The sequence below is a fragment of the Solanum verrucosum genome, unplaced genomic scaffold (assembly GCF_900185275.1).
Source record: "Solanum verrucosum unplaced genomic scaffold, falcon-dt-bn FXZP01000194.1, whole genome shotgun sequence".
In the NCBI taxonomy this organism is placed as follows: Eukaryota; Viridiplantae; Streptophyta; class Magnoliopsida; order Solanales; family Solanaceae; genus Solanum; species Solanum verrucosum.
In genome coordinates this window covers 2730942-2744732 of record NW_026020416.1, presented here as the reverse complement: position 1 = coordinate 2744732, position 13791 = coordinate 2730942, and the positions used below count along the sequence as shown (strand labels likewise).

The 13791-nt window shown below is 34.3% G+C and overlaps 1 protein-coding gene across 1 annotated transcript; it reads left to right on the top strand.

Moving 5' to 3' along the window:
- Positions 1 to 8779: 8779 nt before the first annotated feature.
- On the top strand, positions 8780 to 13205 carry LOC125840916 (uncharacterized protein At4g15970-like). Its single transcript, XM_049519896.1, has 4 exons — positions 8780 to 8998; positions 9673 to 10038; positions 11937 to 12418; positions 12941 to 13205. The coding sequence occupies exons 1-4, from the start codon at positions 8780 to 8782 to the stop codon at positions 13005 to 13007; spliced, it is 1134 nt and encodes a 377-aa protein (XP_049375853.1). The 3' UTR covers positions 13008 to 13205.
- The last annotated feature ends 586 nt before the right edge of the window (positions 13206 to 13791 follow it).

The following is a 13791-nucleotide window of genomic DNA, read 5'->3' as shown; positions in this document are numbered from 1 at the left end:
AACATGATACTATACTCGAAATGTGGCCAATCGATCCTAACATAAGGTATCTAATCAAAGTAAGGTAGTAAACTAGTACCCACCCCCAATTCACTCCAATCGATATGTTTTTACACAATTAAGCTCAATCTAAAATAAAGGAAAGCCGTAGCCTACCTTAAGGCCGATCGTGCGCTCTCCAAATCACTTTACCGGAGCTTTCCCTTTCCGAACAGTCTCAAAACGCTGCCCCGCTATCAAAAATAGAGTCACAACGTTACTACGGTCATTTAGACACCAAAATCACAACAAACGGAGACGGGTCAATTTTGGAGTCAAAACGGGAATCGTGGGACCCGCACCGAACTGTCCGAATTTGACTCCGTCAAGAGACCCTAAACAGCACTCCAAACTTATGTCCCAAAATGGAACACAATTCGAGGCTCAAAACATAGCAAAAACCAACAAGCAAGAAACCACACTTTAATCTACTAAAAGAAACCCTACAGCAGCAGTCCAAAACTCGAAATAAACGAAAATCAAAAGGTGCCCAGCACTCTTTGAACACTCTACGATGAAGCCACGACAATTCTCAACACGTGGGACTGCGAATCACCCAAAACCGAGCTAAAATGAGTGAGATATGACCAAAACAAAAATACCAAAAAACAAGGACTCGAAAAAGGTACAGCAGTCAGGTTTCATCGCGAAATTACCTCGAACTACGCACACCCAACAACTTTCGAACACCCTACAGCGAAGCCACTGAAAATACGAAGCTCCCGCACTTCAAATCGCCTAAATTGGATGAGAGATGAGAGAGTTATGAGAGTTTGAAGTTTTGGGAATTGTTGCTGGTTTTCTGCATTTATTGCAGAAAATCTGCAATAATTTCCAAAACTTAAACTCCGACGGGGTGCTCCGATCTCGTTCGAAACCCCGTGCACGCAAACGAGATATGCAACCATACCAAATTCGATATTCTAGACTCAACGGCGCAGTCGAAATTTCCATCAGAGGTCATTTCGATAAAAAGTGGGTCCCACTTCCAAAAGTCATTTTAAGTCAAAACCCACAAAAGGGCTCGGAAAGATATCGAAAACCTCGGGACACAAAAGAAGGGTCAATCTAGACCAAACTCGACATTCTGGAGCTAACTGCACTGACGGAATTCTCATCCGAGCGCGTTTACTCAGAATGTTGACCAAAGTCAAACTTAAGCCAAAATTCAAAGGCTAAAACGCCTAATCACACCGACTCACACTGAAAACCTCGAGAGTCATGTCGACCATGCTACTAGCTTAAAATGACCCTTCCGAAGCTGATGGAATCGTTAGAATTGAATTCCGATGTCATCTTCTTGAACTTTTGATCGAAAATGATCGTTCAAGGTTCATAAGCTCCAAAACACAAAAACTCACACCAAGACCAAACGAATGACCAGGTGACCGAACTGTCAGTCCCAGCAAGTCATAAATGACTTGGGGTCGCTACAGGAACGCTCTAAACGACACACAGAAGGCAAGACACAGAAATGACCAAGAGGGTCATTACAGTGGTCATTCTAGTTGTGGGTTAATTTTATTGTGTGGCATTGATGCCGAAGTTGTGGATAATTATAATTATTATGTCCTACTGCATTGGTGACAATTGATTTAAAAGTCAATGATGAACCATGCATTTGATTTTGATTAATTTTAGCCAAGTTGGTCTTACATGATCCATTGTCTTACTAATTGTGCTTGGTAATCGCGCTTAGTGCCTTCAATAAGCCTCGTTATCTTAATAAATTTATGAGTGCATGATTCAAAATCGTCTTTGTGAATAGTAGATTAATTGCATAAACTCCAATGATTTTCTTTATGTCATGGTTCTTTCCCAAAGAACAAAAAAAATTAATTGTTCTTTTTTCTTTGAGTCTCTTTCTGTCGAATCGAGTTGGTGTTTCCTTATGATAGATTGGTAGATGACATTCTTAGGAGACAGTGTCAAGTGTTAGTTTTAAATTGAATCTTCTATCTCACCTCTTGCAAGAGGGACCACCAAAAGTTTTGTAGGTTGACAAAGAAAGGTTAAAAATGTTTTCAAAATGAGAAAAAGTGAATTGGAAGTAAGCTCTTTTCATGGCTCAATCATTCATTGTTTGGCTTTATGATTTACAAGTAGGAATAAAAAGTTGTTGGATTGTGATGCCTTGCGCGGTAAGGCTTTGATTCATTCTTGTATATGCGTGTTGTCTAGAACTTTTCCCAAAATGTATTTCAAGGAGAAGTTCTAGATATGGCTTGCCTTGAAAGATGAACCTAAGAATTTATTGATTAGCCACTCTACCCCAAATTTTCCCTCCATTGATTTAATTTTAGTCAGCCCCATTAAGCCTAACCAATTTTTTTTGCCACTACGTCTTATACCTTGACCCTCTATAATCCTATATCTTTGGCACTCTCATGTCTCCCTAGTTTCTAATAATTTGTAATGTACGCTAAAAATCCAAGTTTTAGAGAAAAAAATGAATGAGTCATGATATAGGTAAAATCTCAAGTTTGTGCACCAATAGAACAACGAGAAACAAGCTAAAAGCATAAAGCACCATAAGCTCCAAAATCTTCATAGATGAAAGAATTTTAAGAAGGAAAACAACAAAAATGTTGGTGCTAGCTCAATGTGTGCACATGCCTTAGGTTAAAAGAAAAATGGGTGTTTGAAATGAGTAAACATCATGAGAAGAGAGAAATTGGTGGAAGTGAATAAAAAATGTCAGGGATGTGCTAAACTGGGAAGTGAAAGCATTAGGGAGGCATCTTAATCACTTGACCAAATGATACCACGCATTTTGCCCAAGATTAAGTTAAACCCGCAAGTCCTTGGAAATTTTGACCCTTGTCAATCTACATCAGTGGCGATCTACATATAGGGCAAACATATGGTTTGATGTGTTTATATTTAAATTTATTTGTAAGAGTACATTTTTGCATGATCTATAATTCCTGGAATTGACATTCACATATGTGTGTGGGGTTCTCTTTGGTATGAGCGGCATTGCATCCTTCATGTTAATGGTGATGTCTTGGCTTCAATTAAACTGTATGAATTTGATAAATTCTTTTCAATCTTTAGGCAAACCTTGAAGGTTGATGTCATTGACTTGAGATGATTTGAAATTGTGTTTCAAGGAAATATTGTCCCAGTTTGTGCTTCAGTAAGTGCTTTGAATGAAAGGGATTTTGAAAGAAAAAAAAACATTTGCCTAGTGAATGGTAGTGGAACCAATTGTGAGTTGTTCTTGTATACAGAGTCTTTTGTTTTTGTTATTTTGAGTCTAAAGTGTAATTATGCAAATCTTATCTTAGGTTTGGCTTCACTTAATTTCTATGCTTAATTTCTATGCTTAGTGAGTGTTTTTCTTGAGGACAAGCAATAGTTCAAGTTTGGGGGTTTATGAGTTGGTATACTACCAACTCATTGAACTTAAATTCATGAACTATTGTTGTGTTTTAATGCTAATTTAGGGAAATCTAGGTCTTAGTTTTCTTGTATGCAAGCATTTCTTGAAAAAGTGGATTTGGAGCTTAAAATTACTAAAGCACACTGGTGAAGGAATCGATGTCCCGCATGAATCGCTTGGAATCTCGCGGACTAAACGAAAGCTTGACTGGAGCAAAACAACTTAAGCTCCAGTGATCCATTGGCATGATACAATTCTCTATCGATTCCAGGGCATGTGTTTCTGAGAGAACTGAAGGCTGGAGAGGCGGTGTGACTGACATTACATAGTTGTGTATTGGTGTTCCGTCGTTCCAGCGCAAGACAAGAGCAAAAGCTCAAGGGGCAAAAATGTACTCAAGAAATGAAGTGTTTCATTTAGAAGGTTCCAATGATAGAATAGAAATTTGTATGATTATTTACCTTTTTCTTCTTCCCTGTTGGGAATAATGAGGGGAGACAAACTTTGAATTTACACTTTTTGTAGTAAGAGAAATTAGCTAAGAATGCTTGTAGAGGAAGAGCCCTCATATTTGCATCACTATAAGTTTGAATTTTTGTAAATTAAATTAGCTTGAAATGGAGATTTTCCACATGAGTATTGTCTCAATTTCTTCTTTTATGAGCAACTAAATCTTTAGCTAGGGGAGTGTGTGCAAGGTTTGGTGTAAAACCTCAATGGGTGTTGATTAATTAATTCTAAAATTGATTGTATGGCATGGACCTATTGTTATCTTAAAGTTTTAATCTAAATATCAGTGATTGCAAACATTGATTGAGCTCTCATACACCATTTTGGCTTGAGGAATCAAAAGGGAGTTGGGTAAGGGTCAATAGTGAGGACTTGGTGAAATTATTTGGATAATCCGAGTAATTTCTCATTTAATGATATGAGTTAGGGATAGTCTGTCTACTCAAGCAATATTTGGTCTTTTATTGGTAAGTTTCTTGGAGTTTGAGAAAAGACATACGTTTGACAATTCAAGAGAATATTGAATGTAGCCTAGACCAAATGTTATTCATGTATCAATCGATTTGGTTGCAATTAATCTCTACCTATTGAGTTGAAATCCCATCGTAATACAAAAACCTCTAGTCTTTTCCAAACTTCGTAGATCATGTTTGCATTGATTCTAATCCTTGTGGTTTTGTGACATTGTTTTGTATATGATCGTCTATGCTCTGAAAGATGAGACATAGTTGAGCATTTATCAAGTAGTTTGTGCATCTTCACTTTGACATTCTTCCTAATTACCTCAGGAACTATGTTAGCCCGTCCTCGCAAGTCGTAAGTGACATAATGGGGATACAAGAACCATTTTTTAGAAAAAACAAATTTCTAATGCTTAAAATGATTGTGCGAATCGTTACATAAGTACTGAAAAAATAAATAATTTTAGTTGTCAAATACTTAAATCTATGAATGATATATTAATTAATAATTACCCCCTTTCATTCCCATTTTATCATCACAATAAGGTCTTTTACCTCCCTTAAAAAAATTAAGAATGTAATTAATAATTTTGCTAATATCTTCCTTATTTCTTTTTTAATCTTTGTATATTTAGGTGCTAGGTGCCTCTTATCTGGAATAGTAAATGTTAAAGGAAAAAATTGAAATAAATAAATAATTATTTCTGATTTTTTAAATTAATAAGCATTTAAGAATAAGGGGTCGTTTGGTGTGATGGATAAGGAGAGTTAATCTCGGGATATATTTTAAATAGCCTCTAATCCCTTGTTCGGTTGCAAAGCTTGGAATAACTTATCACAGGATTGATAATTAGTCCTGAGATAAGTTATCTCTCCTCTTTAGTGATATAGTAATCCCGGGATAAGCTATCCCGAAATAAATACATAAATGACAAATTTATCCCTTTAAACTCTATTTATACCTCATTTTTCACATTTATCTATGACTATTTTTGAAAGTATTTAACCTCCTTAATCTTAAATAATTCTTTTAAAAAAACTTATTTACAAAAATAAATAAATTATGTAAAACAAAGTAGTATTCCCTCCGTCCCATTTTATGTGGCACCATTTCCTTTTTGGTCAGTCCCAAAAAGAATGTCACATTTCCTTATATGGTAAGTATTTAAATATACAATTTCTCTTTTACCCTTGTTGGTCCCACTTAATCTTAAAATAATACTCCAATACATTTATGAGGAGAGAGAAAAGTGAGTCTACTTTTTAAAGGGCATTTTGGTAAACATTTCAAAGTCTTCATTTATTTCTTAAACTTCGTGCCCAGTCAAATGTTGCCACATAAAATGGGACGGAGGGAGTACTTATTTTATTATATATTTGTTTTTTCACTAAACAAAAATATTAGCACACGTGTCCTCCCAATTTCCTCCCCCTCCTCATACTATTTTTAGGGAAAAGGGATAAAAATACCCCTCAACTTTGATTTATTAGGTGAGTATGCCTTTATTGTTAAAACAAAGTTATTTATACCCTCACCGTCACTAATTTCACCATTTATACCCCTCAATTGATGGAAATTTCCAAATTGACTCATGTTAACCCAAATTGACTCAAATTATCCCAAATTTTTAAAAATAACCCACCAACCTAAAATAATTCAAACCCAAACCCGACCCAACTAGCTTAATTCAAACCTACTTCACCTTCATCTCTAAAACAAAAGTTCAGGAACTCAATCTTTCTCACCGTTGTCTCTCCGCCTCCGTCTCCTTTGGGTCAACAACGAAGAACCCAAAGCTAATTTGCATAAACAACGAAGAGTCCAATAACCTCCCAAATTAGCCACAAATCACAATTTCTGCAACCTCATCCTCAAGGGAACCTGTTTTTGGTTCTGACGTCTCGTTATTTTCAGAATAGCTAAGCTCTTTAACAAGAGATGATTTATGGTCTGTTTGGAAAGCCACCAGGTAATTGGAATTGGTGTAATTACTAGGATAGTAATTACCAGCCTAGTAATTACACAGTCTAGTAATTACACTGACATGTTTGGTTTAATTACACATGTCATGTTTGTATGTCATAGTGTAATTACACATGTTCTGTTTGGATGCACAATTGCAAACATAAAATTATAATAAATTTTTAAAATAAAATTAACCATTTAAAATTTATACTAGACAAATAAGAAATTTTATAAATGACATTAAATTAAATATTTAAGATATATATTCTTTTTTGAAAATATATTAATTAATAAACATATTTATTGTAACTAATATTATTAAAAAATAATTGATTTATATTTTTTCAAATTAATATATTTCAATTGAATTGATCGTAACAACTAAAAGTATGAAGTTTCTACGAACATTGTGAAATGCATGTTTGATAAAAAGAATAGTAATATATAAATAAAATATCATAAATTATTAAATGTTTGACAAAAATATAATCTATCAAGTCTAATTAAAAAAATGACATGCAATGTAAATTCAATATTACTAAAACAAATGAAACTGAAAATATAACATAAGTAATAAATTCAAAACAAAAAATTTAACATAATACTCTTATAACAAATTTCAACATAGCAATAAATATGATTTATTTTTATTTCTTCATAATAAAGAAAACATAAGTCTATAACCTTACTTGACAATAAATTCTATTTTAATTTAAAAATTAGAATACTAATAAAATTATGCTAATGAAAAAATAAACATGGCATAAAGAAATAGATAATACGAGAAAATTACATAGAATCACGTAAAGTAAGGTTGAGAACAAGAATTAAATGAAATAGAATAATATAAAATAAAAAATAGACTTTTACAATTTTTTAGAATAATAAAAATAAAAATAAAAAGAAATTAAAATAATAGAAGTAAAAAAAATTAAAACAAAAAAAATAAAAATAGAAATTAAAAAAAAAAAAAGTAATCAGGTGGTAATTACACCATGTAATTACCAGCAATTCACAGCCTCTGCCTGTGAATTGTAGAGTGTAATTACCCCTTGCCAATTACACCAATTACCTGCTGACCAAGTAATTACATGTCCTTCCAAACAGGACAAGACAATGTAATTACACCAATTACACCAAATTCAATTACCAGAGTGTCCTTCCAAACAGGCCCTTAATGAAATTGTTCAAGCAAAAACTAAAAATTCTTCTGATTACTGAACATGTGGTCTCCTAATCGGCTCTTGACAGTTGCATCATCTTTCCATATTCCTAATCCAAAAGAAGCATTTTTATTATGTTTAGACCAGGAATAAAAGCTGCTAGAATTGCTCCCTATTAACCAGAATTGGAAAAATAAAACACAACCTCACTCACCAGGAAAATCAGGAATTGAATAAATGAAAGGGCTTCACGGTTAGGTTGAAAAACATTATCTTAACATTGGCTAGTCGGAAATGCATTGAATCGGCGTAAAAACTCTCATTTTACTGAGTTCTATTACTATCTGTTCAGCTATTAGCTGAAGATGGGTGTGATGACGATGAAGAATAAACATCTTTGAGGCAGAGGACGAAACATGAATTTTTATGATTTTCTAGTGAATTAGCTGAGAAAATAAATGCCCCATGAATTGATTTAGAAACAGGGGTTCAAATCGATTTGCGCCGGTTCGTCGGAATTGAAGAAAGAATCGAATGAGGACAAAGAGAGTTATCCTTCAATTGCTTGACGACTTGTTTGAGGCAGACGATTTGGGTTATCATGTGAACTTTTTTGTGCAGTAAGAAAAAGTCATTGTTATCGGTCTAAGCTTTCTCTCGGATATGTGCACAAGTTGAAGAGAGAAGGAGAAGAGATCGATTTGTGTTATTAGTTGACGGGTTATACCATAGAGGGGTTGAGGCATTGGGTTTAATATGGGAATGGGTCTTTTTAAAAAGTTCAGGTTAATTTGAATCAATTTAGGGATTTCCGTCAATTGAGGGGTATAAATGGTGAAATTAGTGACGACGAAAGTATGAATAACTTTATTTTAACGGTAGGGGTATAGTCAACTCATAAAACAAAGTTAAGGGGTATTTTTTTTTATCCTTTTTCCTTATTTTTAATACCATGTATAATAATATTCACTACTCTTTACTTTTATGATAATTTTCTATTAAAAATTACACTATATAAATATAATTTTTATTTAATAAAGCCTACCTAAGTTTAAGTAGCTTACCTCTCCCCACCTGTAAACTCAGATTCACAAAATTTCCCATTTCTCTCTCTCTCTTGAACAATTATGATCCATTCACACTACCTACAAATACGGAGATCAATTTTGAAATGCTCTTTTCTGTGTCACCAACTCGTTTTCTTCTTCTTCTTCAGCAGAAGCAGCAGTGGTGTTGTAATTAATTACGTACGGAGATGTTATCATCGTGTGATTGTGCTACAGCTGCAAATTCGGTTTTATTCCTTCGCCGTATCGGTACGGTGGCCCTATTATTCATTCTCGCTTCACTCTCTTGGTTTGTCCTTTATAAAGCTGGTGAAACTATTGGATTCAAGATCCCGGACTCTCTCACCTCCCATGCACCTCGTGTTTTCTTCTTCATCCCTCCCACAGCTCCCTTTCCCCCTCCCTCGGTGAGAACTACTTTTCCTCATTTCTCATTATATATATATATACAATTATTTGTCTCTGGAATCGTTTTTTTTTTTTAACAACAATGGGGCACTCGAGGTTTTTCTTCTAGTTAGTTATAAATATGCTCGATTTACAAGTTGATAGACTTTCTAATACAAATATAATCCACAATTCTGTTATTGTAATTTTAATAATTGTCTTCTAAGTTTTTTTGCTTAAGATTTATTTTCCTATTCCCCCAAATTAATGGTGGCTCAGTAGTTATCAGTTTTTTCTTTTTAAGTTTTTTTAAGAAACACTCATGTATGATGCCTACACTAGGCAGTGGGGTTTAGGTTAGGAAGTACTAGTGAACTCTTTCTTGTTTTACAAAACAGATATATCTAAATATTGGTAACATCGCCAGTGGCGTAGCTACAGTATACTCAGCGGACACCCGTCGTCGGAAAATTATACTATATATAAAAGTAGCATTATATGTTAAATGGTTAAATAACATATTTTGGACACCCTTGAAATAATGATAGTGTTGTAGCCTAGTGGTTTCTGGCAAGCATGAAAACTTCAGGCTTTAGGTGGTCGCGAGTTTGAATCTCACTTGCTGCAGTGTTTAAGCTTTTTTGGACACATTTTTGGCTCCGCTTATCTCATGTAAAATCCTTTATGGGTTCAGGATACTCAGGAGAATAAGTTTGAAAAGGTTTTGAAAGATGCTGCTATGGAGGATAAAACCGTTATTTTAACAACCTTAAATGAAGCATGGGCTGCCCCTTCTTCTGTTATTGATCTCTTTCTTGAAAGCTTTAGAATTGGCAATCACACCCGTGAGCTTTTGAATCATTTAGTAATTATTGCTCTAGATGAGAAGGCATTCTCCCGGTGCTTGGTTGTACATACTCATTGCTATGCACTAGTAAGTGAAGGGGTTGATTTTTCAAAGGAAGCTTATTTCATGACTCATGACTACCTAAAGATGATGTGGACAAGGATCAACTTCTTAAAGGGTGTTCTTGAAATGGGATACAACTTTGTCTTCACGGTATACATTCTAATACTTGTATCATTATCATTTCAATTGTCCTTCTTATACTTTTTTTTGGATAATGGTAGATCTGAAGAAATCTTACAATAGATTAATGCATTGTAGTAAAAAATGTATTGCTTTATAGCATGATCTTTGTTGTCTCCTTACTAAAAGTACCAATGTATTCCACTTATATAGTAGCGACAAAACAAGAAGAGATTTCGATAGTAGTTTTATTTTTTAGATAAAAATAATGCAATTCAGAATTTAATTGGTAATAGTCTTCTAGTTTCTGATATTGAAATGATTTGGTTGCTTGATTTCCTTAGCATCGGTAGCACTGCTGTCAGATTACAATGGCATGTATAGTTTGTTTCTAATGGTTTGGTGAAATATACAACCTAGAGTCACTTCTTGACCACCAATTAGGTACTTGAATAGCTTTCATAAGATATATGAGAGTTATGTTTTCTTACTGGACAACTGCCAAGGACTGGAAAAGATTCAGTTTTTTTTTGGGGAATATGAGAATGCTACTTGTCTTCGAGATGTTTTCTTTGCTGGATTTTAATGAGCATTCTGCAGGGTCATTGAGAACTTGATTTGAAAGATGTTACATTTATCAATAATTATTATTGAAAATCTACCATTCTGTTTACTGTTTTTGAGATCCCTGGTGTATAAGTGTGTTAGATTGTTTTTATGATAAGAGCCTTTCTTTAGAGGTTTATCGGGATTCTAAGTGCCACACCTAGGAAGTTGGCATGTGGGAATTTTAGAAACTTCCAGGTAATCATGTTACAATTAATTTGCATGTGCCTCAAAGTAATAAAAGTTCTAAACATCTACTTTCAGTACAAAAAAAAAATTTCACTAACTATCAAGGAGTATATTTGGATGAAAAGATGCACATTTCAAACTAAAATATAAGCCAAACTTGGGAATAATGTTGAAAGACAAAGAGTATAGACATATAATGGGGGATACACCAAAAGTATGTTAGCCCACTCCTCAAGAGGAATGCCATTCATTATCTCATTGACAATGCTTGTTTCTTCCTTATTCATACTAAACAGCTGAAACAAAATGGGTTGTATTACCTCGACATTGTAGCAGATTGCATCAATGTTCTTTGATCTAGATCTCTGCTACTTCTTTTTCTTTCCTCGTTTGTTGCTCGGTAATTATAACAAAGCTGGCAAGAATCATTACTTTAGGAGGTCTTTTGTTGAAGTGCAGGGCCTTAAATCAGACTAACTGAAACCTTCTGCATTGACATCGCTTTGATGGCAATTCAAGTTTCTTTTCTATGATAGTCCATATGACCTGTAAGTGTAATTGAAAGAGATGTAGTAAAGTTCTGATTTACCTATAATATCATGTGCACTGTTTATGCTGCTCATCTTTGGCAGTATTTATGATTTGTCATTTAACGTGTAAATAGACCTAGGGCCTAACTCAACACAAAAAGCTAGTTCATGAGGGGGGGATTTGTCCAAAAACATGTAAAGGGAATTCTCATCTCTATGTGGGATGATGTGGCAGTCAACACCCCCACTCACCCAAGCCTGGACATCTAGAGCATGGACAATATAAGATGGGGGACCGAACATTGGGATTGGCCTGGTTTTGATGCCACGTTAATGGACCTTGCAGCCTAACTCAAACAAAAAATCTAGTTATGAGGAGAGGATTGTATAATACCATATAAGAGGCCTCCAACCCCTAAGTGAGCCGATATTGGACTCCACAGAAGGATCATCTTTAATCGATTGAATAATATGCATGTATTGTGCAATTTTGGATGCAGCATTGTTTGTAGTAGCTGCCATTGTCTTCACCTAGTTTAAAGTAGAAATTTCTTAGTCCTGTGCATGCGACACTTAAACACTTAATTGGTTCTTTTTTCCTAGGATGCTGATGTCATGTGGTTCAGAGATCCATTTCCTCACTTTTACAAGGATGCAGACTTTCAGATAGCATGTGATCATTTCTTAGGAAACCCTGAAGACGTAGAGAATAGACCTAATGGTGGTTTCTTGTTTGTGAGGTCAAATAACAGATCTATTGAGTTCTACAAGTTTTGGTACACCTCACGGGAAACATATCCGAATTTGCATGATCAAGATGTTCTTAACAATATAAAGTATGATTCATTCATTATTGATATTGATCTCAAAATGAGATTCTTGGATACAACATATTTTGGTGGATTTTGTGAACCGAGCAAAGATTTGAACGTAGTATGTACAATGCATGCTAATTGTTGTTTTGGGCTAGAAAGTAAACTTCATGATCTTAGAGTCGTGCTTCAAGATTGGAAAAACTTCTTGTCTTTGCCACCAATGTTGAAGAGATCATTACCACCATCATGGCGAGTTCCTCAAAACTGCAGGTTTGTCATAGTTTTAAAGAATTTTTTTTACTATTAATTTATGAACTCAAGTGATTGTACTTACACAAGACATAACACTAGAATTTATCAAAACAAATAGGCCTCTGGTACAATCCAACAGAACATGTTGTATTGCTCCATAAGGTCATACCGTAGTCATACACAACATTACATCAAAAACTAAACAAATCCTTAGAATTGTTATCGAAAGTTGCACATCCGACCTTTTATCTTTTGGTTTAATATTCTACTCTCCGACCTGACCATCCAGTCCTCTATTTCCCATTTGTTCTTCCTTCATGTTTGTTTTGGACCTGTGTCTCACTTTCACTTGATCCAAGTTCCACCTCTCTTTTACCTTTTCTAATGTTTGTTCCCACCCCTTACCGTCTTCTATCCTTGCGTCTTGATTCATAGCTTTGACCCCTTCGTTACGGTTTTATCTGATAATACACATGCACACTACCTTGCAACATGCTTTTTTTTCTTTTCTTCTGACATGCGTTTCTGATGATTTTGCAGTCTTGATTCTCTTCACTTGTATGCCCCACCACTGGAGAATGTAATACAGGAGAATGTAGAACAATAGAATAAGAGTAGATGACTGACTCACTATAAAATTGTAATTGTTTTAGAAATATTGAAGCTACTTGCTGTGCCAGGTAAGTGGTAACCACAAAGCCAACAATTAATATAGGTTAGTTTGAAACCTGACTTGTTCTCAGTCTTGTTTTCACATACTTTTGTAAATACTAATCAAAGAATATTAACAAATTTCCTCTTGTTACATTTTGTGTTGAACTGTTTCTGTGACAAATTATCTTTTTCTTATAATTGCATACTAACCCATACTCAGATTAAACTTGAATTTGAACCACTTGGTAAGGCTGTATTGAATAGAAGCCCTGAATTGAGGATCAAATTAACCAACATTGAGTAAAGTTTGACCTAAATATCTCAAGAATTCAAATATAGAAGTGGGCAATTATTAGCTCATATATTCTAAATACTATTACAATATTGAAGTGTATAATAATATATACTCCCTTTGTCCCAATTTATATGACTCACTTTTTTTTTTAGTCAATTCCAAAAAGAATGACACATTTCTATATAAAGTAACAATCTAACTATAAAATAAATATTTTACCCTTAATGAAATGATTTACAGCCACACAAAATTCTATCATTCATTTTGGACCACAAGTTTTAAAAGTCTTCCTTTCTTTCTTAAACTCCATGCCGAGTCAAAGTACCTCATATAAAATGGGACGGAGGGAGTAACAAATTACAGAAATACACACCTTTTGTTTCACTTATTTCCATTATCCCCTATTACTTTTTAAAATCTCCAAAATCTCTTATTTCTTTAA